This window comes from Spea bombifrons, chromosome 7 (assembly GCF_027358695.1).
Source record: "Spea bombifrons isolate aSpeBom1 chromosome 7, aSpeBom1.2.pri, whole genome shotgun sequence".
Classification (NCBI taxonomy): Eukaryota; Metazoa; Chordata; class Amphibia; order Anura; family Pelobatidae; genus Spea; species Spea bombifrons.
In genome coordinates, this window is record NC_071093.1 from 3,242,289 (window position 1) to 3,269,305 (window position 27,017).

General features: G+C 44.3%; 1 protein-coding gene across 2 annotated transcripts; it reads right to left on the reverse strand.

Annotated features, from left to right (window-relative positions):
- Positions 1–345: 345 nt before the first annotated feature.
- Positions 346–25,077, reverse strand: IHH (Indian hedgehog signaling molecule). Of its 2 annotated transcripts, XM_053471079.1 has the most exons (4): positions 24,462–24,885; positions 10,861–11,122; positions 8,660–8,831; positions 6,421–7,773 (listed from the first exon to the last, which is right to left on the reverse strand). In XM_053471079.1, exons 1-4 carry the CDS (start codon positions 24,756–24,758, stop codon positions 7,548–7,550), a joined length of 957 nt encoding a protein of 318 aa, XP_053327054.1. In that variant the 5' UTR covers positions 24,759–24,885; the 3' UTR covers positions 6,421–7,547. The 2 variants fall into 2 exon arrangements, with proteins under 2 accessions (XP_053327055.1, XP_053327054.1); XM_053471080.1 differs by lacking the exons at positions 6,421–7,773; positions 8,660–8,831 and adding an exon at positions 346–1,437 and having other exon boundaries at positions 24,462–25,077.
- Between the last annotated feature and the right edge of the window lie 1,940 nt (positions 25,078–27,017).

The window sequence follows — 27,017 nt, forward strand, 5'->3', positions numbered from 1 at the left end:
TACCTTTCTAAGCCTAAATATTAATAGACTTTTCCATGCATTGGTCCAAAAACTAAAGATGGAACCTCTATATCAGGGGCCGTCTGGTGTCGGACTGCAACTCCCATTCCAGTTTGGCTGGCTAATCATCATGAGAACCGTGGCCAACAATAAGACAGAGAAAAGTCTGAGTTTGCAACTGAACGTAGAGAATGCCAGGGCTTTGGCCAAAGCTTGTGGTCGCCCGCACTACCTGAAAGCCTGGCTGTCGGCCCCGGCCATGATCTTATTCATTAATCTGTAATGGGAATGTACAAAAGCCATGGAAACAAGAGAAACACCTTGAGTTTCTCACTCAATAGAAGTGACAGAACACGTGAGATGTCTTGAGGTTACCCACACGAGTATGGTTTGGTCCATAGGTTGCTACAGTATCGTTGTGCTATTGTGGTACCATTGCGGTAGTCTGATATCCCAGTTAAATAAGATGAAAACACCTCCTATCTGTTAAGGGTTTTATATCGGAGGCTATTTTCTATCATTTTATAGACATGGCAGGTGTAGAAGAGCCTCTACTCTCCATTATGAGCCTAAAACGTGTTTTATCTGCTTGACTGAGGATTCTCTTCCATGTCCTGTAATAACAGCCTCTACTTCTACAATTTAGCTCCTTCTTTGGAGTCCACAGACTCTTCCAGCCATCCCTATACCAGAACGGTATTGTTGGCGTTCCCTTTTTGGCTTTAGGGGACCGTCTCTGTCTCGTTTTGGTCTCCACAGTCTTTTGGACTCAGCTTTCCATCTGGAGAATTCCTTGAGGGTGGAATTCCTCTTCGCGAAGTATGAACCTTCCCAGGCGGTAGAGAGCTTGGCTATACCAGTGAACGCCGGCCTGCTGGAACGACTCGCTCTTCCAAATTCCTTGCAGACCGTAAAATACTCGGAGGGGCCAAAATACCATTTGTGCTAGCCTCTGTTTTTGTACCAGGGCAAAACATGAAACCACCACTTCATCCACCACAATTGTCCCCTGTTGAGTGAGAGGAGCAAACACTCCAGTGTCTACTTGTGTCCTTACCGAGCTTACTTTTGCCGGCAAGAGACCCAACACTCCCGACACTAATATATATTGTCCAGGTCTCACGCTGCCAGCAAATACTGCTTGGAACTGGCGAGCCGGGACGGTGAAATTGTCCGCCACAAAGATAAGATGAGTAGGCGTCAGGGAGAGTCTTCGTGGGGGGTCCACGGTCTCGATCACCTGGAATAAACTCTCCACTTGGGAATTCTTGTCCAAAAAGGTCACAAAGTCACTGAAGGTGGTGCGGCCGTCGCTATCCATGGCTAGAACCTTCGATCCCCGGCGCAGGTCTTTAACGGGCACCTTCTCGCCGGACTCCAGGGTGGCCATGGCACTTCCGGGAAAGCAGCCACCGGTTTTCGCAGCAGCAGAATGCTCTGGAAATAAAATAGTAGAGAAGCCACAAAAAATTATTATTGCGTGTGTTTTACATACATACGTTTTACAGGGTATCAGTCATTGAGAGGTAATTTTTTTTTTTCTCCTGGAATGTGTATTTTTCTGCCACTCTCTAATATAAATACCACATCAAAGCTCTGCTCTCTGGAAAAAACTCTAAATATAACTTTTCGGATGGTGCTCTGAGCCGTGAGTCCACCTCCCACGCTGCCTGTCGCTAGAGAGGACATCCTCGGGTCAGGTCCTCGAGGTCCCCTAAACATTCTGGGTTTTCAGTATCTCTTCTCGCGGACACAGGCGGTCCAATGGGTCTGTCTAATAAATGCATCGGTGCTAAAACAGCAGCGTATGGGTGCCCGGAGGACCCCTGGGGGCCACGGCTCTGTTGAGGTCAAGCAGAGGGACTATTATTATTATTATTTATAGTTTTCTATGGCACCATCATATTGCGTAGCTCTGTACAATAAACATAATGATGCATGAGGGGGTGATGGAAGGAAGTATATAAACCACTAGCATCCGAACAGCTAAATAAAAACTTACAACAATTCTTGTTATTATTAATATCAGAGTGAAAAGATTTTTTTCCCCCAAAAAATATAAAACAAAGTAATTGTTAGATAATATAATCTTTTTAGATTTTGAATTTTTGAGTTTTCGCTCTGTTATCTGAGCCCCGATCTACTAACACCCTGACTGGCTGTGGGAAGCAATAGAATGACTCAGTCTTAATCACCCAGCCGGACACAACGTGTGGAAGGTAAACCCTAAAATCCGATTCACTTGGAGCTCGATGGTTAATAGTGAAATAAAAGAGGTTTGCAGCGGCAGGAGGGGACTGCGGTCCGTACGCAGAGTCGCAGGAGCCCGGCGGGGACAGATCGGCACAATAAGCACCTTCAGCTCATGGGGAGGAAGAGGTCGCCGGTATAAATAAACCCTGTAATTATAACAGGTTCTGCTTGGCAGAGACGTCGGCTGAAAGGTTGGTGGAGCGGCTGTCCAAGGATGAAAGCTTCTCACACAGACGCACACAGAGGAGTCTGTTACCCCCGTAATCTTGTCTCCTGTGGACTACAACTCCCATCACACTCAGCCAACACGCCATGGTGCCTCTGAGCACCAAGATATTTCATTTTCAAGTTATCGCGGTGGAGAGGCGCTCTGTTGCACTCCTTGTGCTGTGGACTACGATTGCCAAGCTGAGGGTCATGAGAGTTGCATTCTGAAGACGCTGGATGCAGTAAAACTGCAGTAAATGTGCAGTAATACTGCAGTAAAAGTGCAGTATTGCAGTTTTTTCATGTCCAAAAAACTGCAGTATTACTTCAGAAAAACTGCAGTAATTTTTTCGTAAGGGGGACCCCAGAAAGCAGCCTCACTCACATGGCAGGCAGCAGGCTTTGCACAGGGCACGTAAACTTCCCCAATTAAACTGGAGCTCTCAGGCCAGTCCTGGCGTCGGGACAGTTTGCACGTGCCCAATAACCGTCGAGCCCAATGGGCCAATAGGGAATGAGCTTTGTAAACCTTTGATCCATACAGTCCGCATCATGGCAACCGATTGGTCGCGAACGCTCTGGGTTTCAAACTAAAGCTTAACACATAAGATCAAAATGTAGCAAATTTGTTAAAATAGCTTAAGACCAATAAATGGTTTTATCCCCAGGTGGATATTTTTATTTATAACGCGACTTCTCGGTGAAATCGCCGTAATAACCGTGTTTTTATTTCTCGCCACAAGTCTCTAAAAAAGAAATAATAATAATAAAAAAAATAAGAAATCCGCATGAAGCCAGGAGCTATTTAAGGAAGGGAAGGGTGAGTGTGCGGAGTGAAACGGCCCCCCGGGTGGCTTACTGCGCTTACAAATTAATCCGTCCCGGGAACCGACTCTACCCTCATCCCAAAATCCACAAGCGAAAAATCAGCAACGCAAACAAAAATCATTTAACAAATATTGTGCTGGGCAGAGGCTGCTTGTGGCGCCGGGAGACGAGCCAGCGAGAGCGGTGGCAGCAACCCAGCAGGTAGAGGAGTCGTTTAAAGGAGACCCCAACTAGATCCAGCCCCGAAGCCCACCTTTCACAAGCGTTATTATGATTTTTATTTATTGTCTTTTTTTTTTTATTATTATTATTTTGATTTTCTAGGAAACAGAAGTTAATTTTTGTTTCCCGTCATCAGACAGCGCCAGAATCCTGCTGTCAGCTCAAACAGGAAGTTATACTGTAATCAACTTCCTGTTGTCCTCCTCTTTGCTTTACAGGCTGCACATGCTCAATTGATCAAAGTTTTTTGGAGTCGTCACAACTAATTAATCTGTAGCTTGCGTGGTTTTTTTTAAATCTGGGTAATTGTTTTGAAGGGGGTATTTAAGGGGAGGGCAGCAGAGATCCGTGGGTAAAGGGGCAAAAATGAAATGCTGCCCTTTTGTTAAATAACTGATTGCTGCTGATTGGTTCAGACAGCCTTTGTAAGGAGGGGAGGGGGGATTCAGGACAGGAAGTTGATGAGATAATGCTGTCTCTGCCACAGGCTGCTGCCCAGCTCAGCTCCCATTACGTTATGCGGATTAACGCTAAAAAAACAACTTTATTTAGGTTTAATTAATACATTTAATAATGCTAAAAGTATTTAATTAAAATAAGTCCCATTCTAGCCGCTTCATAATTTTGTTAAAATGTAAAGTTTTCCAAGGAATATATATTTCGGGCCGTGCGCTCTCCCCTGAGCTGTACCATCTTTACCTTCTCCTTATTGCGAGCTCTCCGTTTCTGGAGTTCTGAAAGCAGGGCTATTATTTCAGGAGCGGCCCCCCTCCCCGCCCCCCCCCCTCTGACACACACACCTCTCGGCCTCAAACCCCCTGTTTGCTTTTGGTTTAAATATAGGTGATCGGGTCGTTTTGAACTTTTCCGAGGTTCTGACGGCGATTATTTTTAATACGCGTCTTGTTTTGCTGGGCTGGGCTGTGTGTTCTCTGTGGTTGGGGATGTGGGTTCGAGATGCCGCCTGTGACCGCAGAGGGGAGCAATTTGGCATCTCACGGCTTCCCTCCCCTCCACTCTCACCTCGTCTCTTTCGCTACCTTGTCCTCCGCCTCTCCACTCTTTCCTCTCTTTGAGTGTCTGTCCCTGCCTAACCTCCCCGTCCCCTGCCTCTCCCCCTCTGCCTACCTTGTGCAATGTGATCAGAGGCAGGGCAATGCCCAATTAGCGCTGCGGTAATGATTGTACCTTCCTGTGCATTCTCCCCACTCGCGGCCTGACGAGAGGCACGCTTATACACATTTACATCATTTACCCCGTTTACATTTCAACCTCTACAAGGAGGTTACTCATAAAAGTCCGATCGAGAAAAATGGGACGCTACAGAATCACCAAAACAGGATTTCTATCAGAATTTTCCGGCCCGTTTGGCCCCCGTCTAGTCTGCCCATTCTTCCCGCTGTAAAGACTCAAACCTTAATCAGTCCTCTATCTCTAAATGAAATTCCCTTACTCTGTTAGACTCTACCACTTCTGCTGGGAGGCTGTTCCACTCATCCACCACCTTCTCAGTAAAGTAAAACTTTCTAATGCTCTGTTAAAAAAAAACAAAAAAACATTAACGGCACCCTCTAGTATGTTAACCAAAGAAACCTCAGTAGATCTGACATAAAACAACATAGAACCTTCTTAGTTATTTCTTTAGTTGCTATGGCAACAACCTACCAGTGCCTGCTTTTGTGTCACGTGACGATTTAGTGTTCCCGTGTCAAAAAACAAAACAAAAAACAACTAATTCTGGGAAGGTTTCTTCATTTAGTTACACATTCGAGAAAAGAAAGAGTTGATGGGACAGAACCTTCAAAACTGCTCGGCTGCTGTACTCGGTAATGACGTTTAAATTGGGCAATGCCACCAAGTGCCTTCTTGACCCGGGGCTGCCGTCTAAGATCTCAGCAGGGGCGCGGGGCAGGATAGCGCCTGTCGGGACCAGCTCACTCCAGCACAAGAAAAGCAGCGCCAGGAATAATCATTAACCATTAACGGCTGAAACATCTAGATATGCAAGAATGGGGTTAAATCCACAGATTCTGTGAAGAATGCGGATATGCCGTAAAGTCCAAACACTTAGCTCTCTGACATCGTTAACCCCTGTTCCTCCAGTGGAAATGATAGCGTGAGTTATGGAGCTGATCCTCGGAATTCTTTGCACAAGTTACAAAGTATCCGTGAGAATTGTTCACCAGGGAGTTGTCACCCGACAGAGATGGTTGTGATCAAACATTTTATATAAAAAAACTACATAAAATAAATAGAGGGGGTATTTATGGCATAACATACCCTACATTTTAAATGCCATATTACAATCCGTTCCCTAATTTAACGCAACGCCCCCATCAGGAGGGTACAGCTGGTACAACTGTATGGGGCCAAGCCTCTGGAGGGGGCCTGGGACCCCCACAGTCCCACACTGCTGTATTCCACCCACATCTCCACCTTGAAAAATGATGGGGCTTGCTGCAGGGGTCCCTAGGGTTGGAGGGGCCGTATCTCTTTAACACGGGGGGCCCGGAGAAAACAGTGTTTTGGGTATTGTTCTAAATATTTGGGGCCCTTGGTAAAGAGGGGATATGCATAGCAATGTCTGGCGAAGAAGGGCGGGTATTTTAACAAAGACAGCACTTTGGGGAAACAACATGATGAGCTGCGACTCAATGTCTGTTGATTTGAAAGAGAAACTGTGCATGTACAGGAAGTGTACTTAAATACACTTCCTGTTTCCAGTAGAGATTGGCAGAGGGAGGAGTAAAAAGAGGAAAAAAATCTGATTTTGTAACGCCGATGGCAAAATAATGCATGAAGGTATTAACATGTTAAACAACGGACTCCGATAAGAATCAATAACAAAAAAATAAAAACAAACAAACAAAATGGGAACTAGAATATAGAAAACAGCACACGTGCCAAGAGTTCCGTTGAATCTGTTTATTTTAAATACATTATACAATTTTACAGAAGCAAAATATACAATTTACGATGCAATAGTACCAAATAACCAAACATCTGTCGCATACTTAAAAAAAAACAAACAACAAATATACACTGGCATACAATAATATATTAGCTCATCTGTTTGTTACAATCTTTGAAAAATAGCGTTTTCTGTCTCTTTTTGGTCTCTGGGACAGCGGCGGTCAGGATGTTGGCGCTCGGCAGCGTGTCTGCTCTGTCTCCAAATCGGGTTGGACTACAGCTCCCATGAGCCTCAGCTTAATCTGAGCTGTACAAGAATGATGGGAATTGTAGTCCAAAACAGATGACGGGGCCCCCCCCAACATTGCCTAGTCCTGTTACAGCAGATCGCTGACACCCCGATACCCAGACAGTCAACTGAACGCTTTACTGCTGTTGTAAAACTTTATCCTCATTCATTCACCAACAGCCTGAGAGCTTCTAGTTGACTGTCCCCGTCTGAATGCAATAATTTAATAAACGGACTTCACAGTGACTTTAATGCTTACTAAAGACATGTGAATGCTTTCCAAAATCACATTGTTTTTAACATTTTTCCCCCCTCTTAACCCATTGAGTACCGGAGAGGAGTGCTGCACCAGTTAGCTTCAAATTTTCACATTTTTCTTTTCCAATTTTGAGTGATATTCCATGGAGCAAAATTACTTGTCTTAAACGTGTGATTTTTAGTTACATTTTCTGATTTTTTTTTTTTTTTTTTTAAATCTCATTATGGTTTATTTTCCACTTTCCCAAACTCATTTATTAGTAGCCTTCAGTCCACCTAAACTGACTTCCTTAACGTTATGACGATTCTCAATAAAGAACCAAAGTAACATCGCAACGTTGTATTCCTCCCTATTTGGTTTCTTATATCGTTATCCTTCACCCACTCCAATGTTTCACCGTCTCAGAATTTTCACGCTCTCCCTTCTTATTCAGTTATTACCTAATACTATGCCATACCATCTGCTACCGTTGTCGGATCCAGAACCCACTGCCCTGTTCATGGAAGGTCCAGCCTCCCGTACTTTCTACCTTCTCATGGCCTTCAAGCCTTACAACCTGAGCCAGTCTACTGGGTCTCAATTCAATTGTTTTTCCATCGCCTTCCTCTGCCTCCTCTCCTCTTTTCCCATAATCTTGTCATTCATACCACCCCCTTTGCCCTTTTTTTTCCTTTTCTTCATTTTCTTCTCCTCTCCGTCTTTCACTTTCAATTCTTTCTTATTCTTCTGTCTGTCTTCCTTTTTCTTCTTCTTATTTTTCGTTTTCCAGGCTGTGGACCCCAGCTCTTCTGTGCCAGGTCCCCTGAAACAAGTAGCGGACAAACACATCATTTACGCAGTTATATTAACCTAATTTGACATTTTTCAATAAATCCGAATAACCCTTAGTACCCCTGATTGAAATTTGTTGTGTTCAGGAACACAGCTGCTCCACTTCCTATTTGGTTCCTTTAATAGATATTAATAATAGAATTATTGACTGTGATTCAGGTTGTGATGTCACTGAAATGACACAACTGATAAAACACATCATTTTATGTCTTACTGGTATTTAAAAGTTTTTTTGATTTGTATTTGCCAAAATATTTCTAATTTCTAATTTTGTAAAAAACAATAAGTTACAATGTTGCCTGAAAGACAAAAATAATGAAGAATAAAATGTATCCAACTTCAATTTGCATCCACTAATTTGTAATTTAGATAATTTTCATTTCAGTAATGTGTGAATACAGATTAAAAAAACCCCTAAACTCACACACTGTTCTCGACAATTCTTATTTTTCCCTTTTCATCCAGATAAAGCAACTTCGCTTATCAAATATTGGATAATCTGCGATCATTCAGAACACACTGTTTGCTACGTTTGCTTTAATTCTGAATGTATTTGTATTTTATTATTATTTATCATACTATTTTTTTTCATTTAAAAAGTCAATGTTTTTAGGTTTCACAATTTTTAAATCTATATTTTATATATATATTATGTGCTACTTATAGTACAAATAGTAAATATCTAGTTTAGGGTAAAGACATGCATTAAAGTGACCTTGTCATCTAAAAAATAGAGGTCAATCAATACAGCATTAAAACTGCTTTACGTTCTTTTTAATATATAATTTCCAACTATACTATGGCCCTGGTGTAGAGTCTCGATACAGCACACAGGCAGTTACTTTCATGTCACTCACCTCATGTAGTTGTTCCAGTTGTCTAAGCCACGCTCTCCCTGCGTGTCTGCCACCCCCTGGGTCCTCCAGTCCAAGTATGGGTCTTCAGCTTTCTCAAGCCGGTTCTTGTGGACCGGTGCTTTCCACGCGTGGTTCTGGGTTGTGGCCGCCTGAACCCCGCTGAAGAAGGAGTCTGGCGAAAGAAAAGACAGAAATCCGTGAGCCACTCTCAGTCAGCGAGCCTAACTGAGAATAATGTGAAACTCTAAAACGAGACATACTTACCAAGAAAAAGGGGTCGATCTTCAGCCGAGCACCCCTGTGAGGATCATCCTAAGACGAGGACTAAAAGGACAGCCCTAGATGGCCGTGGGACGAATCCCACTAAGTTTGTCAGCACAGCTTTTGTGCTGCTCCCATAGTCCCCCAACACACTGGTGTGTCAGCTCTTGGGTCCATTACTCTACGGCGATGTCCATGTGAGGCCCCAGTGGGGTGTGAGGACCACAAGGTTGTCTTGTCTTGTCCATTCAACAAGCCATAGTATTAAAAGCATGAAAATCATGCTTTACCGCGTGTTCAGCCCGGCAGAGGAACGCAATCATGATTTCTACATCAATGCGAGAAATGTAGGATGTATAGCACAAGCAGAATGTATAGGTCGAACTCAATCACATCAGCAATAGGTCCGACTCAATCACATCAGCAATAGGTCCGACTCAATCATATCAGCAATAGGTCCGACTCAATCACATCAGCAATAGGTCCGACTCAATCACATCAGCAATAGGTCCGACTCAATCACATCAGCAATAGGTCCGACTCAATCACATCAACATCCACCTAAAATCGCCTTAGACTTTCCAGGGCCCTAAACAGAGCTTCAAATAGGGCCCCATCATCCTTCACACAGTCAAGTAACTCACACCATAACCGCACTAAATTTACGCATACAGACCCAAAGAGGAGCAGAAAATACAATTATAAATCAGATCAAATACCCCGAAAATGTGTAATGCAGCCCAATTTTGCTTAATAACCATTTCTGCATTATTCCAGCAAACTCCCAGGGTGCTCAGCCAGAGACAGGCAGTCTCCTTTCCGTTTCAGATTCTAGGTGAGCATAATGGGAGTTGGCTTCCCGTTGTAAGGGATCTTTCCGCCCGTTCACAATTTCCCTTCGTTTTATTGGTGATTTTAAAAGCTTTGCCTTTTTATAAAATATAGATTTTTCCAGTTATTCTGCTAAATAAAGTTTGATTTGTCCCCCGAAATCATTCTTTAACAGCGATGTATATAAGGAGATGGTTCAAGTGCAAAAAAAACATAAAAAATTCATATATACCAAATGTAAAAAAAAAAAAAAAAAAAAAGCAAACAAACAAAAAACACACAACTTCATTTTGGATTATATACACAAATATATGCAAGAAATAGCCCAAATAATGATTTTTAAGAAATAAAAAATTGTCTTAGAAGTTAAAACACAGGCTCATTAAACAGCGGCAAATTAAGGTGCAAAGGTGTGATGTATACGAGGAATACCCAGTAAAAAAATATTTTGGAGGTTAATTTATACCTGAGCTGTAAATAACTTTTGAAAATGTTACTTTCTTTTAAAGAGATACATTTAATATATCTTACAAAATGATTGGAAATTGGTGTAAATATCAACGCAAACCCCTATAAATGATCATTCAAAGCGAAAGTCTCTTTAATAATCGATATTACGGGACTGGGATATAAATATAAATTATAATTTTTTAATTATATATATTATTATATGTTATCTGCTGTCAACGTGGTCTTTCAAACAGATCTTAACGTTATGGTGTAAGTGTCTTTTTAAATGTAACTCTCAGAAGATGTAATCTAGGAACGTGGACGCCGACCTCCACGGGTCGGGTAACACGATATCATGGAGGAGTCCCGCTCCACCAGCTAGGAACGGCCAGTCTGGAAAGGAGAACCCGATTACTGTCTCGGACATTTAGAACCTGATGGCCATGCATGGCGTACACCCCAAAAGCTCTACGGCTGAGTGTTCTGAGTGTTGTGCTAGGCTTTGTGGGTTCCTTCAGGTCTCAGATTTGTACAGAAGAAGACAAATTTCACTTTGCCCTCTATGTTTAGGTCAGAGAGCAAGATGGCAACTTTTAGAACAAACAAGAGGTCTATCATAGGGTCATGGGATATTGGCATAGTCAATATACTGCTCTTACCTGACTTCACAGAGCAGTGGATGTGGGCTTTGGACTCATAGAAGACCCAGTCGAAGCCGGCTTCCACCGCCAGCCTTGCCAGCATGCCGTATTTATTGCGATCGCGGTCGGAGGTGGTGATGTCCACAGCGCGGCCTTCATAGTGCAAAGACTCCTCGAAGTGATGGCCGTCTTCGTCCCATCCTTCCGTGACTCGCAGCTTGACGCCCGGCCACTGGTTCATGACAGAGATGGCCAACGAGTTCAGCCGGTCCTTGCAACGCTGCAGGGGGGGGGGGGAATGATTAAAAATATGTTCCGATCCACAAAACACACAAAAAAAACCTTTATCTTTAAAAACCCAACAAAGACTCCAAATTCCTAGATTTTCATCACAGTGAAGGAGGCTTCTATGAAATACAAAATTTAGAGTCAAAATTAATTCTAGTTTCATTTTCACAATTGTTTGAGATTCATTGGTATTTTTTTTAAAAAAAAGGGATTTTTGGATAGCGCTGAACTGTGATCCGATATGTTAATTAATGGGGTAAAAGCCTGGCACCCCAAGGGGTCATTTAATAACCCTTAAGTGGGGTATTGTTAGAGACAGGTGGTGCCTCTGTAGTTTAGTTTTCCATTAACTCCTTGTTGGTCCTGAAACAATCCTGATACTAGTATCCAGCACAGGATACTTTCTATGTGGCCCTTGGGATGCACAGTCTGGGCCGGCGCCAGCCAATCAGAGAGCTGCCGCCTGCGTCGCTAAATATAAAGAGTCAGATTAATATTTTATCCCATCTCGCCATGTTTAACATCATAAATGTGGCGATGAGAAAAACAATTCCCTCTCATCCTTCACGCTTTAAGGCCCGGTAACAATAAATTCCTTTTTAACCATTCACCAGTCCATAGGCATCCCATTTTACTCGCTAATTTTAACAAGAAAACGAGGGCAGCGTAGTCTGTAGCAAATACAATAAAATAACCAAAATAAATAAAATTAAAAAACAGGACCCCGCTACGAAAGTAACTTTTGAGATGAAGTTGGCATGGAACTTTATACCAGCATGATTTAGCCGAGGGACTTTCTCATAAAATACTTTACTCTTCACTACCCTGATTACCCTTTTTCCTCCTCAGTTCCCCTTTCCCCCACCCCGATGCCCCCTCATACCTCCCCTGTACCCTTCTTTCCTCCCATGTGTCCCCCTTTCCTCTCCCCTGATTCCTCTCTTTCTTCCCCCGATGCCCCTCTTTTCTAGGAGGTCAGAATGTTTGCTGGGTATGAGGGGATCGCAGGGTTCTACAGCCCTAAAAGCCCCGATAATGTGTCTAGAAACAGCAGGGAACGGCTTTATACATTAAACGGGGTGAAAAAAAACCTCATTCTTCTTCTCAATGCCTCACTTTTTTTGTAACTTTCCCCTACTTTAATAAATTTATAGAATCTGTTAGCTCTTTTAATAAAATGTTACATACAATATAAGGCTTTAGTACCTGATAAAATGTTTTTATTTTTTTATTTTTAGTTCAAAAGAAGTCACCGAGGACTCCGCAGCAATCAGCAGAGATAAAAACCGGAGAAGAAACAGAAAACTTAAAGACGCGGAGGAAGGATCTAGAACATCGAGCGGAAACGCGAAGGAGAAGGCGCTGGACGTTACCTTTGCACACAGTCTTATCTAGAATTCGCCAAAGTACAGCAGTGCTGGGCAAACACAGCTGTCGGGAGAACGGCATTGTGGGATACGATAAGAAGGTAGATATCGAGAGAGCGGCTCGCCCGCCACGGCACGACTAAATGGTGCGCCGGATCCCCAGATTTAACACTTCTGGTGCCAAACCGTTTCGCAAAGCGTTTTACCCCCGTCCGGCCGACCAAATTCTGATATTGATGCTGACGCTTACAACGGAAACATAACGGAGCGCTGCCGCAAACCCACCCGGCGTCCCGTCAATGTATCTCAAGCACGGAGAGCCCTTCTGCTATAATTATTAGTCGTTTAACATATTAAATGCCATGGGAAGGGCAGGGCCGGCCGGGCATCCTAGGCAAACTCCGGCGCTCCGCTCCGGCAGGGACTTGGGTACTAAGTGGTGGCAACGCGGACAATACGTAGTAAGACCCCGAGGACGGAGCCGTCTATAAATTAAATGCTTTCAGGTTCTCTGCTCAGTTGGGTCAACATTCTATGGCTCCTTCTACATTCTATCCATTATTTATGGCATTCTCTACGGGTGCGTCTTGGGGTCTCCGTCTTGCACACTCCAAAAAGTAGAACTCTAGTATATTTTGGGTTTTTTGGACAGAACGCTGTCTCTTTCGGCTCTGGGAAAAGAGCCTCTTAGGAGATGTGGAGTTCTAGGGCTTCAGGGAACCCCGGTTGTACCCGTCGAGGGGGCATCCATATTACCACCCCAAAGCCCCCCCCCCCCGCAGACAAGAGTAGCTTTAAGGTTTAGAAGCAATGAGTCCTGGGCAGAAATCATACTTTTTGTGTACGCGGCTTCACTCGGAGGTCTGAATGTTTCTCTCCGGAATGCATGAAGTCATTAAATAATTAGATTATTATTATTGATTAGCATTTCTAAGCATCGGAATCCTTCTTTGGAATTCGCAGCTTTGGCCGCTGATGAAACGGCCACCAGATTTTATTGACCAACCAATGGAAAAGTTTGCTTCCCCGTAACTCATTCTATATTTTATTGGGAAAAAAACCCAAAATAATAAAGACGGTAAAAAAAAAGAAAAAGAAATCCACGACATCAAAGCAAACCAACAAAAAAATCCTGAGGATTTTGGGAGTTGTAGTGAATCCACCACCAATATTTCATCTTCATTTTAGGGTCTATATTTTTTGTTCAATCCAGTTTGGCCGAAAATTAGGGGGTTTCATGAGAAGATATTTTTAAGACTTTTCCCCGAACTAAACAAATAATATTTGCATTTAAGAATCAGTCGTAAGGTGTTTTTTGAATGTTTGCTTTCGTGCGTTTGAAATCCTCCGATTAACCTGTTCCGTTTCTTTCCCTTCCTTTATAAATCATTTCCTTTGTAAGGAGGTTGTGCAATCTCGTCCTGCTAATTAAATCGTCGGGAAACGTGGTCCGCCACCTGGAAACCAGCCGCGTTTTCAGGCTTTAGTGACCCTTTGGCACAGAAGGGGTTAACGCAATGACTCCTACCTCCTTCTCACCCCAGTGGTGATTGAGGCGAGTGGAATGCAACCCTGATGTTTGTTCAATATTTAAAGGTAAAGACCCACCTAGTAACCCCAGAGCCACGCAACCCTCGCCATGGTTCATGCTTCATTTAAGTTCAAAAGTCCAACTCGCTCGCTGAGGAGTTTCTGCCGAGAAAAACTCCAGTAAGGAAGACTCCGCGGGTACTTTAGCCACATAACCCTGCTGAGGATGCCAACTCCCATCATCATGGGCTGATCGTCTTTGCTGTTGAATGCTAAAGCATCCCGTTTGCCATAAGCCTCCCTCTCCCCAGATATTAGGACCAAAGACTGAGCCAAGAACTAAGTCGTGACTAAGCAGTGATTGACAGCACTCTCAGCCAAGAGGTTCTGCAGTGACAATGGATTCTAATGCACGTTGAAGCTCTGGCCTTTCCGGCACCCAACCGGTTCCCAAATATTTATAATGAAGCTGCGCATGGCAGACAGGGAGATTTCTCAGATAAAACTAGAGGGTCAGAGGCTTGGTTTTAATGAAAGTCAGGTTTATTTTACTGATAGACACATGGAAGAGTCTCCCAGCAGAGGTGGTAGAGGCTAATACAGTGAGGGAATGTAAACATGTATGGGATAGACATACGGCTCCTGAATCTAAGATGAGACCAACGACTGATTAAGGTTTGAGCAGGAGAAACAGCGACTAGATGGGGACCAAATGGGCCGATCTGCCGGCAGATTCAATATTTAAAAAAAAAATGTACCTAGGTATCTGGCCCCATCCACCTGGGTTTCTTGTGCCCCGGGTGCCCCTGGGTGCACGATGAGCTCATGGCCCGATATCACACTTATTATGATGTAATTATTATGATGTTTATGGAATCTTCTGTACTAATTCTAAGGTTTGTAACGTTATAATTTCCTAATAAGGAAATCACCCGCCAGCCAATAGGAACTCGCGATAGTCGCTGACTGTTTTAAAAGGAAGAAGGACCACGGAATGTTTTGTTTAAACAGGAAAATATTTGTATTATTTATTTATAAACATTGATATAAACCGAATACACGGGAATAATGAGTGAATCCCGCGCAGCAACGTACAGCCGAGGCGGTAAACGCGGTTCTCGCGCGGTTTTATGCCGCGGTTTTTTTGCCAGATTCGGTTTTATTGTTAAAAATTTATGATTTCTAAATAACTTTCCGGGCTTCTAAATGTTAGCTTTTTTTTTCTTAGTTAATGATTAATTTCATGTAAATAAGATGTTTTCCACGCTACGTTTCTTGTTCCAAAACACGGGTTTGAAAATGTTCTGTTTTTCAGGGAAAACCCAAAGGGCCAGCTATACATTATTAACCCTTACAGTACCTGCAGAATGGTGAGCCCTAATGATGAAATTGAAATCCGGAGCTGGATTTATTTTGGATGCTGACCTAGGCTGGACCCCCGAGACCACCACGTGCCGGCGTTAGAGAATCCTCCCTGACATTCTATTGAGTTTATTTACAAAAATCTCTTACTTTGGCCCAAAAGATCTCAAAAGTAATGTGGTGGAAAGGATTATATCACTGGAGCTCATGTGAGCATGTAGCATATCCATTATAGAAACATAGCTTTTGCCAGCAGATCGGCCCCATTCGGCCCCCAGTCTAATTGGCCCGCTTTATCTGCTGTTAAGATTCAAACCTTAGTCAGTCGTTGGTCTCGTCTTAGATTCAGGAGCCGTATGTCTATCCCATGCATGTTTAAATTCCCTCACTGTATTAAAATCTACCTCTTCTGCTGGGAGGCTATTCCACTGATCTACCACCCTCTCCATAAAATAAACTTTTGTTTTGTTACGGCCTCTTCTTCTGACATATCTCCTCATTTGGGATAAACTTTCGTACCAGTAACCGTTTACAGCCGTCTGCGTCCCCTGTGCGGTGGGTAATATGGGATTTTCCTGGGCAGCTCCTACCTGCTGAACTTTAACCTTTACCTGCGACGGGAAGGCCAGCTATAAAATAAGATTACGTAGCCAAGCAGCGCTTGTGTTAAACAAATCAAAACATCATAAAGCGTTGAATGTTACAATGTAGCAACCAATGTAACATGGGCTTTGCATCTGTTCTTCCAGTAGATTGTAAGCTCCTAAGAGCAGGTCCCTGTTCTCCTTCTGTCGCAGTTAACGTGAGTTATCTTAAATTGTTTTTGTTAATTAAGTTCAATGTCTTCTATAAAAACAGCGCTACGGAATCTGCTGGCGCTATATAAATAAATGTAACGTAATTAAAATAATCGGATTAAATAACACACTATGAGGATCGCTCTATTTTTAAACAACTTAGGGGCCATCTGTAAAACATTCAATGGATATCGATACACAGGCATCTATATACATATATCTAATATCTATCTATCTATGTATCTATCATCTATAGTCACAGTCCCTATATGTCTTCCACCAATAGATGATTCCTCAAGCAAGCCAAATAGACTTTGGAGTATGACTCTCATCACCCTCTGCCAGTATTAAGTAGCTGCTGTATTAACAGAGGTGCTGGAATTTGCCGTCCGCGTGCAGGAGGCAGCCGCATGTTCTATGAAGTCATGCATTAAAAGTCAATCTGGGTGGTTTCGTTCCCGATGACCCGGAACCAGGCGCACAACAATAAAAGTTTATTGACAACTTTTCACTGAGGATTTGCTTTTTTCTGGTATTTCAACAAAACAAAAAAATCAGGAAATATACCTTTTGGGGCGTAAAAAAATGGAGTGTTTTGCAGGTTTAAAACGGTGTAACATTTTTGAGCCCTCTCTGATTGCTAGCAAGGGGGGGGTAACACTCTGACAGTTGAAGGGTTAAATGCTTGTTGAACCTATGGCACGGCCCAATCAGCAGCAGGTTAGAACCCCCCCACACCAAAACGGGCCACATTAAAGCCCCCCAAAAGAATTGGGCGTTGGTGCAATGTTTGGAAACTGGTCTTATCACCAAAGCACTAGGATGTTCATGGGTTGCTATGGTGATCAGATCACTTTAATATTTGCACCATATTTACCTTTTAGACTCAACACCCACTTTAAGAAACATTATTATATAGAAAATAGTCTTTTTTATGTGATTGATTGTTTTTAGAACACAGAACACGCTAAGCATCAGAATCCATTCACCTGCATGCTGTGCTGGATACATTTACTGTCACATTGTATCTATTATTATTATTATTATTATTATCATTGTATAATATTATATTATTTATTATTATATCTATTATTATTATTATTATTATTATTATTATTTTTATTATCATTGTATAATATTATATTATTATTTTTATTATTATATTTATTATTATTATTGTATAATATTATATTATTATTTTTATTATTATATTTATTATTATCATTGGATAATATTATATTATTATATTATTATTATTATTATTATCATTGTATAATATTATATAATTATTGTTATACGTTGTTATGCCTGCGCGCTGGTATCTGGCATAATCAGGCTGCTTGTTGGAAAAAGAGACAGATTGGCACAAAGTACCAAGTTTTTATTTAATTTATTCTTTGATTTATGCCAAATAACGCTGAGGATTTTCAAGGTACTTGAGTTAGAGGCATTAAGCACTTGAAATACGTACTTTATGTAACTTCGTGTTTCTATAAATATGGGCGTACGTGTGAGTCGGGGGGCCGGGCGCAGAAAGTCTGCAGGAAGATGCTGCTAATAAAAGTGGGGCATTAGTGAGAATTTGGGGAATTTTCCAAATAGCAGGAAATGAAAGCGACGGAGAGTTCTAACTCACACAGTATTAAAAAATTACATGTGACGCTCCTTAATAGTAATTTTCCAACAATATCTCTCTGATTTCGTTCTAAACCCAGTTGTAGTTTTTGCCCCATAATGTAATGTTTTCAGGCAGCTGCATATCAGCCGTTTGTATGATTCTCGCTCTGTTATCTGATCCCCGATCTACTAAATACCCCGACTCCTCATCATACTGCCTGTGGGAGACAATAGAATGGCTCAGTCTTCACCACCCAGCTGGACTCCCCTGATTAATGACAGTCTATTGAGAAACGGACTTCATTAGCATCGCCATAAAGCATCGGCTCAGTGTGGTGTTTGAGCCGGGAAAGTCACCCAAAATATCACATGACTGACAGCAACGGCGGCTCCAGGTCTGCAGAAAAGGGAGTTCATCAGGACAAACTGACCGAAATTACTGTATACAGCGTTGGGGGTTATTACTGTATACAGCACTGGGGGGGGGATATTACTGTATACAGTGCTGGGGGGTTATATTACTGTATACAGCGCTGGGGGTTATATTACTGTATACAGCACTGGGGGGGGGATATTACTGTATACAGTGCTGGGGGGTTAAATTACTGTATACAGCGCTGGGGGTTATATTACTGTATAAAGCACTGGGGGTTATATTACTGTATACAGCGCTGGGGGTTATATTACTGTATACAGCGCTGGGGGTTATATTACTGTATACAGCGCTGGGGGGTTATATTACTGTATACAGCGCTGGGGGTTATATTACTGTATAAAGCACTGGGGGTTATATTACTGTATACAGCGCTGGGGGTTATATTACTGTATACAGCGCTGGGGGTTATATTACTGTATACAGCGCTGGGGGTTATATTACTGTATACAGCGCTGGGGGGTTATATTACTGTATACAGCGCTGGGGATTATATTACTGTATACAGCGCTGGGGGTTATATTACTGTATACAGCGCTGGGGGTTATATTACTGTATAAAGCACTGGGGGTTATATTACTGTATACAGCGCTGGGGGTTATATTACTGTATACAGCGCTGGGGGGTTATATTACTGTATACAGCGCTGGGGGTTATATTACTGTATAAAGCACTGGGGGTTATATTACTGTATACAGCGCTGGGGGTTATATTACTGTATACAGCGCTGGGGGTTATATTACTGTATACAGCGCTGGGGGGTTATATTACTGTATACAGCGCTGGGGATTATATTACTGTATACAGAGCTGGGGGTTATATTACTGTATACAGAGCTGGGGGTTATATTACTGTATACAGTGCTGGGGGTTATATTACTGTATACAGCGCTGGGGGGTTATATTACTGTATACAGCACTGGGGGGTTATATTACTGTATACAGCGCTGGGGATTATTACTGTATACAGCACTGGGGGGGTTATATTACTGTATACAGTGCTGGGGGGATATTACTGTATACAGCGCTGGGGGTTATATTACTGTATACAGCGCTGGGGGTTATTACTGTATACAGCACTGGGGGGGGGATATTACTGTATACAGCGCTGGGGGGTTATATTATTGTATACAGCGCTGGGGGTTATTACTGTATACAGCACTGGGGGGGGATATTACTGTATACAGTGCTGGGGGTTATGACTATATACATATACATATACATAGCATTAGGCTAATGATTTTCTTTTTAATATACCCCAGAAGGCGCACAAAAGCTCCTCTGCTGGGTGGTGTGGACGCGTCTCTACCACACTGTCCGTCAGGCCTCCTGCCTCCTCTGTACGTTTATTATATATGCAACATCTAAACATTCCTTGTTGTTTCTGAATGACCCCCGGCAACCCGAGGCTTCCTCTACAGCCCTGACGGCCGCGGCGTGAATCAGCCGTGTTCTGTTTGCTTTGTATGTATTACGGATGACCTTGAATTACAAATTAACTTCCAGATATTTCATCCCAATTACTTTAAATAGCTTATTTTTGTAAAAAGGCGGCCACCGCGACTTGGGTGCGGATGTAATATCGGCCACAGCGGACGATGGGGTACGCTGCTGAGAACTAATGCAATACGGGGGTCTTGCGCTTTAACCATTTGAGTACCAAACCGGGGAACAGCACCGCGCGCCCAGCTATGTAAGAGTTAATGATGAAAAATCTGCAGGACCGTTCCTTTGGATTTTACCAAGCGTCCGATGCATATTTCACATAACTCTCTCCGTATAACAGCATCTGAGCCCCCTCCAAAACATACACACCTCGCTACAGAGCGACACGCAGGGAACAGCCGCTCCCCACGGTCTGAACGGCAACAAAACTCAAGAAAAATGTATTCTCAAAAAAGCACAACTTCAATTATTTATCATCGGCTTCTAATATCTGTATTCTGGATGTATCAGCGCTGTGATGGAGTTCGATTATTATTATCACCGATATCCCAAACACATTGTATATCATGATATATACCACCGTTCAAAAGTTTGGGGTCACTCAGCTGTTTTCATGGAAAACGAGGACATTTCTGTCTGTAACATAATTACAAAAAGGGTTTCTAACCATCAATTAGCCTTTAAAACTTAAACTTGGATCAGCGAACACAACGTGCCATTGGAACCCAGGAGTGATGGGAGTGATAAAGGGCCATTGGAACACAGGAGTGATGGGAGTGATAAAGGGCCATTGGAACACAGGAGTGATGGGAGTGATAAAAGGCCATTGGAACACAGGAGTGATGGGAGTGATAAAGGGCCATTGGAACACAGGAGTGATGGGAGTGATAAAGAGCCATTGGAACACAGGAGTGATGGGAGTGATAAAGGGCCATTGGAGCACAGGAGTGATGGGAGTGATAAAGGGCCATTGGAACACAGGAATGATGGGAGTGATAAAGGGCCTCTGTATGTCTATGAAGAGATTCCTTTGAAATCAGCCGTTTCCAGCTACAACAATCATTTACAACATTAACCCCGTCTGCGCTGGATTTCTCATCCATTTCATGTTCCATTCTGATCCATTTATTGGATAAAATGTGACCCCAAACGTATATTGCAGTGAATTTATCGCGATGCACGTTCAGAGTCTGATTTAAGTTCGTGAATAAGGAGGACAGGATCAGGCGCGGGACACAGAATGTTGGGACCTGCATACGCTCGGCAATAAATAATTACAGAAGATGTTACCAGCGCTCAACACCCTTAAGACCCGGCGCCCCGTTCACCGGAGCCCATATTGTTTATGAACGTGAATTGGAGGAACAACCTCCGGAAGCAGGAGAAGGAGCTCTGGTCTGTAGGGCTGAGCAGGAGCCTTGATTTCTAAACCTAAAGTCAAGCGTGGTCTCTGTGGACCTTGGTCTTGGTCTTAGGTGGGACTACAGCTCCCAGAGTTGACTTCTGCTCCCTTTAAGGTCAGCCTCAGCATCTAAGCTTGAGTTTCCACTAAGGTCTCCTCAGAAAGCCCGTACTTCACCCAGCTGGCCTTTGGCTAACACAGGTGGAAAGCGGAAGCCAACAAACGTATCGAGCCTGACCTTTCCGAGATTCTTCTCTCCCTTCTTAAAATCATTTTATGACAAAATTCCAACATCGTGTAGAAGGAAGCGACGTTCCGGAGAGCTCGTCGCTGATCTACTGCAATAAAACGATCTATGCAAATTCTCTACCTGTACCTGGCTGTAGGGGCCACAAGGATATAAAGCAGTTTATCCAGAAAATCCTAAACCCTTAAGTCACCTGGTAAGCTTAGGAAAAGAAAAAAGTGGTGCTTTGGTGACTTTTGACACCTCGGCCATTGGCCTTAAAGTGCCGGCGGCCGCCTTGTGGTTGCCAGTTTGGTAGGCGATTAGCATATTAGACATTAATATTATCAACTGGTTCTATGGTTCTAGATATGCGAAAACCTGAAAGGTTTGAGGGTATTTAAAAAAAACTTCCGCATGCAGCCTGAGGGTGATGGGAGTTATAGAGCAGAATTCACTTGAACTAAAATCCTCCCCGTTCACCCAGCTGAACTCACTGGGTCCCCTCCAAGTTTTAAAAGCTGCTTCTCATTCAGTTCCTCCCGACGTCAACTTCAGAGCAAAATCAAACGGGGAGTCGTGTCCGGACAGAGCAGGAGTGCCGCGGGATTCTTGGCCATTTGGGAACTTCTCAAGTACTCGACTCATAGTATGACCCCACGATCCTGCAGCTCCGACGCAGAGACACTCGCCTCTTTATTATATTATATTTCTATAGCGCCAACAATTCCTGCAGCGCTTCTCACAGTCCCTACATTCAAAGGGTCCAACAAAACTACAACCGACAGACTAAGACAAACCTATACATTAGACAAAGAGGCCTCGGCTCAGAAGCTTACAATCCAGGGTCCCTCTGCCTCTCTTTTCTCCCACTTATTATATTCTGATTACCTTTCTTGCTGGATGCCCCATAATCATCAACAAGCGCAAGGAGCTAGGACCTAGGACGGCACGGCTACGGCATAGAGGCGGCCGGTGTGTTAATGGTTAATGCTGGACCTGCAACTACAGTGTCTTCGCCACGCTATATATATATATATATCTTATAAACCAGCGCTGCATTATTTTAGATTCCTCTATAAATCTCTATGTATATCACGCAGCACGCAAACAAAAATAACAATTAAATACAAATGTATTTATTAAAAAAATTGTGTATAAAGTAAAAAGCGCCGGGCTTTATTTATAAGGAGCCATTCTGGCTCAATCACCATGGAAACCATTGTTTCCCCCACATTTAACAATTAGCTTCATCACTGCTCTGTATCAATCAGATCCCCCGAGTCCATTTCCAATCGACTGCCGGCTGCTTCCGTTACAGCGACCCGGTAAGGCTCAGACGCCTATATTTCATCCGTGGTTTTATAGGTGCCGTTACTGTATAGGGGAGAGGATGTGTAGATCAAAGCACATTGGTCTCAATAACTGCTTATAATATCTTAGAGGCGGGGCTGTAGTGGGGTTTTGTGGGGAGACTATGTGCTGTATTGTGGGGTATTTGTGTAACTGAGGGGGGTATTTAGAAGAAGAAGAATGGGGTTTTATTTTTATTTACCTCGTTTAATTTATAAAGCCGTTTCTTGCTGTTTCTATACACATTATCGGGGCTTTTAGGGCTGTAGAACCCTGCGATCCCCTCATACCCAGCAAACATTCTGACCTCCTAGATAAGAGGGGCATCAGGGGAGGAGAGAGAGGAATCAGGGGAGGAGAGAGGGGCATGAGAGAAGGATGAGGGCATCAGAGATTTAAGTACCCCCAGTTCGTACCCCATGAAGCCAGCATCCTATATGCCCCTTCCCTTGGCGTCATCTCCTGCCCCCGGGGTGAGCCGGCGATCGTGTCGGATCTGCTCAGCCTTAACTTTCCAGTCCTCACCCTTCACGGCTCTGCTTTCAGTTCTTTAACTTGGAAGCAGCTTCCTGAATCAGAAAAGAACGATTCTTCCTCCCCGGACTCTCCCCTCTGCGGAGCTAACAATCTTTGTGGACTACACTTAGAATTAGAATCGCCTGAGAATGGCTACCAAATGTTTGATTCCTAGTATTCGATAAAAAAATGTTTTCTTAAATATTCTGCTGGGGGGGGGGTTACCCGAGTTGTATTTTTCATCCCATAATATAATATGTTCAGGCAGCTGCATATTAACCATTTGTATGAGTTCTGTCTACTAGACAAACAACCCAACTCCTTATCATACTGCCTGTGAGGAAACAATGGAATGGCTCAGTCTTAATCACCATTTGGACTCTCTGTCTAATGAAAGTCTATGGAGGAACAGACTTCATTAGCATTGCCATAAAGCATCAGCTCAGTGTGGTGTTTGAGCCAGCCAAAATATCACATGACTGACAGTAATGGCGGCTAATGGCAGATAAAGGGGGTTTATTGGGAGAAAATAAGATACATTTCTTGAGGTCCTGAACGGTCACCTGATAATATTTACACACCTGCTGAAAGAAACCTCAGAAAACAGATTTCCCATCACCTGGCTGGCTGGGAGTCATAGGAGCTGTAGCTTAGTTTGTGCATGGATGTAGAAAAGACCACTTTAAACCATTAAGCCTTCATGTTTAGGTGACATTGCACAAGTTTTAACAGGTTAACCCTCTCAGTACCAAGAACTGACTATCTTCTAGGATGAGACCCCCCCCCCACTGCCCCCTTCTATACAAAGTGGGCATTTCAAGGGGGTATCTAATGATCTTCTTACACCTTTAAGCTTTGTACTGCCCCTAGACAGGGTAAAATGAGCCGACCCCTGTCCTGTGTGTCCCACCTGTCAGGAGCCCCCTGCGGTTCTAACCCCTCATCGTGGATCTGACATAATTGCCCGAGTACGGAGTCGTGAGCTGTCTCTAATGGCAATTTCACCCTACCATGATCTCACCTGTACCCCCTCGCCCAGTCTCCCTGCCCCGGTGCCCCTCTCACCTGTACCCCCTCGCCCAGTCTCCCTGCCCAGTGCCCCTCTCACCTGTACCCCCTCGCCCAGTCTCCCTGCCCGGTGCCCCTCTCACCTGTACCCCATCGCCCAGTCTCCCTGCCCCGGTGCCCCTCTCACCTGTGTCCCCTCGCCCAGACTCCCTGCCCCGGTGCCCCTCTCACCTGTGTCCCCTCGCCCAGACTCCCTGCCCCGGTGCCCCTCTCACCTGTGTCATGAGCCGGTCGGCCCCGGTGTTCTCCTCGTCCTTGAAGATGATGTCCGGGTTGTAGTTGGGGGTGAGCTCCTTGTACCTCTCCGAGTTCTTGGCGATCTTGCCCTCGTACCTGCCGCTGGCTCCCAGGGTCTTCTCGGGCACATTGGGGCTGAACTGCTTGTAGGAGAGCGGGCTGAGCTTGGCCGGTCTGCGCCGCCTGCCAACCACCCTGCCCGGCCCGCAGCCCCGCACCGCCGGAAGCAGGAGCAGCGCAGCGCCGCAGAGCAGTACGAGCGGGGTCAGCTGCATGGGGCGGCCGGGGCTCCGTGGGGTGCGGATCACGGGAGCTCCATCCGCCGCCCGACACCACCAACCCCACGGCCACGGGGAACCGGGGCACTCCGGTCTATGCTCTGGGTGCTGGGTAGCTGAGCCTGCGAACCCGGGGATCTGGGTGTTAAGTCCTTGAAGGAACGGCCGGTGTGTCCGGGAAGCAGGTGCCTGGAGTGCCTGGGATCCCGGTGTCAGCTTGCTGGACAGAGCGAGTCCCGGTGGTAGGGATGAGTGCCCGGAGTCCGGGGCAGAGTCAGTGCCGGGAGGTCTTGGGTAAGTCCGCGCAGAGTCAGTACCGGGGTGCGGGTAGAGTCAGTACCGGGGGTCAGTGCCTGTGTAGGTCCGGGTAGAGTCAGCGCCGGGGGTCCTGGGTAGAGTCGGTACCGGGTTCCGGGTGAAGCCCAGCGCCTGGGGTGTCTGTCCCGGAGCCGCTGTCTGAGCTCCCACCGTCAGCCTGCAATAAATAGGAAAGCCGGTTTGTTTTGGCACATGGCGAGCAGGAGGAGGGGGTCCTTATACCGGGGTCTCAGGAGCTCGCACTCACCCGGATTCACGCCCACTTCATGACAGGCTGTCTCTCTGCGCTCTCTCTGTGTGTGAAAGGCTGTCTCCAGGCGAATGCCACTGATGCTGAGAGTCTCTGAGGGAGGGGAGCTCTCTGCGCGAAATCTGTGGCACTGGGCTGTCTCTGTGGCAGCGGACTGTCTGTCAGCGAGATGTCTCTGTGGCAGCGAACTGTCTGTCAGTGAGCTGTCTCTGTGGCAGCGGACTGTCTGTCAGTGAGCTGTCTCTGTGGCAGCGGACTGTCTGTCAGTGAGCTGTCTCTGTGGCAGCGGACTGTCTGTCAGCGAGCTGTCTCTGTGGCAGCGGACTGTCTGTCAGTGAGCTGTCTCTGTGGCAGCGGACTGTCTGTCAGTGAGCTGTCTCTCTGTCACTCTTTCCCCGGTGTCTGTCTCTTCTTGCCTGCTCTACTTTATAATATCGGACTTTGAGCTCTCACATTAGTGAGGCTTTCTCAGTTCAGGGACCGTCACTCCGCCCGTCTCTGTGACAGCCCCTGTCTGTTATCTGTCTGTCCAGATAGGTGTCTGTCCTTCCTGCGCCCCCGGAGTCCGTGAGGATCGGGATCCGGCCCCGTCCCTCTGCCCGTCCGGGTGTCGCTCCGTCTGTCTCTCTGTCTGTCTGTCTGTCTGTCTGTCTGTCTGTCACTCTGTATACCTGTCCCTCATGCTTTCTGATACGTTGTTTCTCTTCTCTGTTAGCGTCTGTTACCCTGCACCTTGTCACATTGTATCTGTTATATTATTATTATTATTATTATTACTACTATTATTATTATTATTATTATTATCCCCCCAGCCACAGTCCTCATTTCTCTCAAGCCAAAGTGCTCAGCCACAGAATATTTATTATTATTACTATTAGTATTACTATTATTATTACTATCATTATTATATTATTTAATATTTTTTTAATATTTATTACTATTATTATTACTATTTTTATTAATTTATTGCATTATTATTTATTATTTGTTATTATTATTATTACTATTATTACTATTATTATTACTAATTAGCTAATCCTCTATTATTATTATTTATTGTTTTATATAGCACCAAATTCCGTAGCGCAGTACAATGGGTCAGCACCGGCCGCCAGCACGTTTCATGCCGTTTACTGATTCTGACCTCCGACCTCGTGCCGGTTATCCCGATGAATCGTCCATCTGCATCTTATTGTTAGGTGTTTTGTTATTTTAGTGATTCGGCCCCCCCTGCCCTGTCATGCCCAGCGGGCACTCAGATCATGCAGATGGCGACCTAGGAACCTGCCTAGGAGCCCCATGTGTATATTCTGTATATATAATGTGTGTGTGAGTTATATACATAGTGTGCAGCCCCTGCTTAAAAGGTACCGGCAGGGGGTCTCCAGCCCAGTCCGAAGCTTAAAGGATCGAGTCTTGCGAGGCTGGAATAAGTTGCCCCCTATATAAAGTGATGGGGGGGTAATTTGGCCAAGGACCCATGGAGTGTTAATCTGGCTCGGCCCCTTGTGTCTCTGCATTCTCTTGAGCCCATGGCTGGTTGTCAAATCTTATTCCAGGAGGCAGGGGAGTATTGTAGCCAAATTAATAGCCCTTATGATATAATAAGCAGTCATATTAATACCCCTCAGCATTATCCAGTGATTATTTGTAACGCTTCGGCTAAACACATCCTTTCTGCAGAATGC

Bases quoted from the DNA above. Each gene is read 5' to 3' on its own strand.
- IHH (XM_053471080.1), bottom strand. From the start codon at position 24,758: ATGCAGCTGACCCCGCTCGTACTGCTCTGCGGCGCTGCGCTGCTCCTG. The intron at 11,123-24,461 runs GTGAGAGGGGCA...CCCCCCCTGCAG, and splicing joins CCGACCGGCTCATGACACAG to CGTTGCAAGGACCGGCTGAA. The intron at 1,438-10,860 runs GTAAGAGCAGTA...TTTTATTTCCAG, and splicing joins CCACTGCTCTGTGAAGTCAG to AGCATTCTGCTGCTGCGAAA.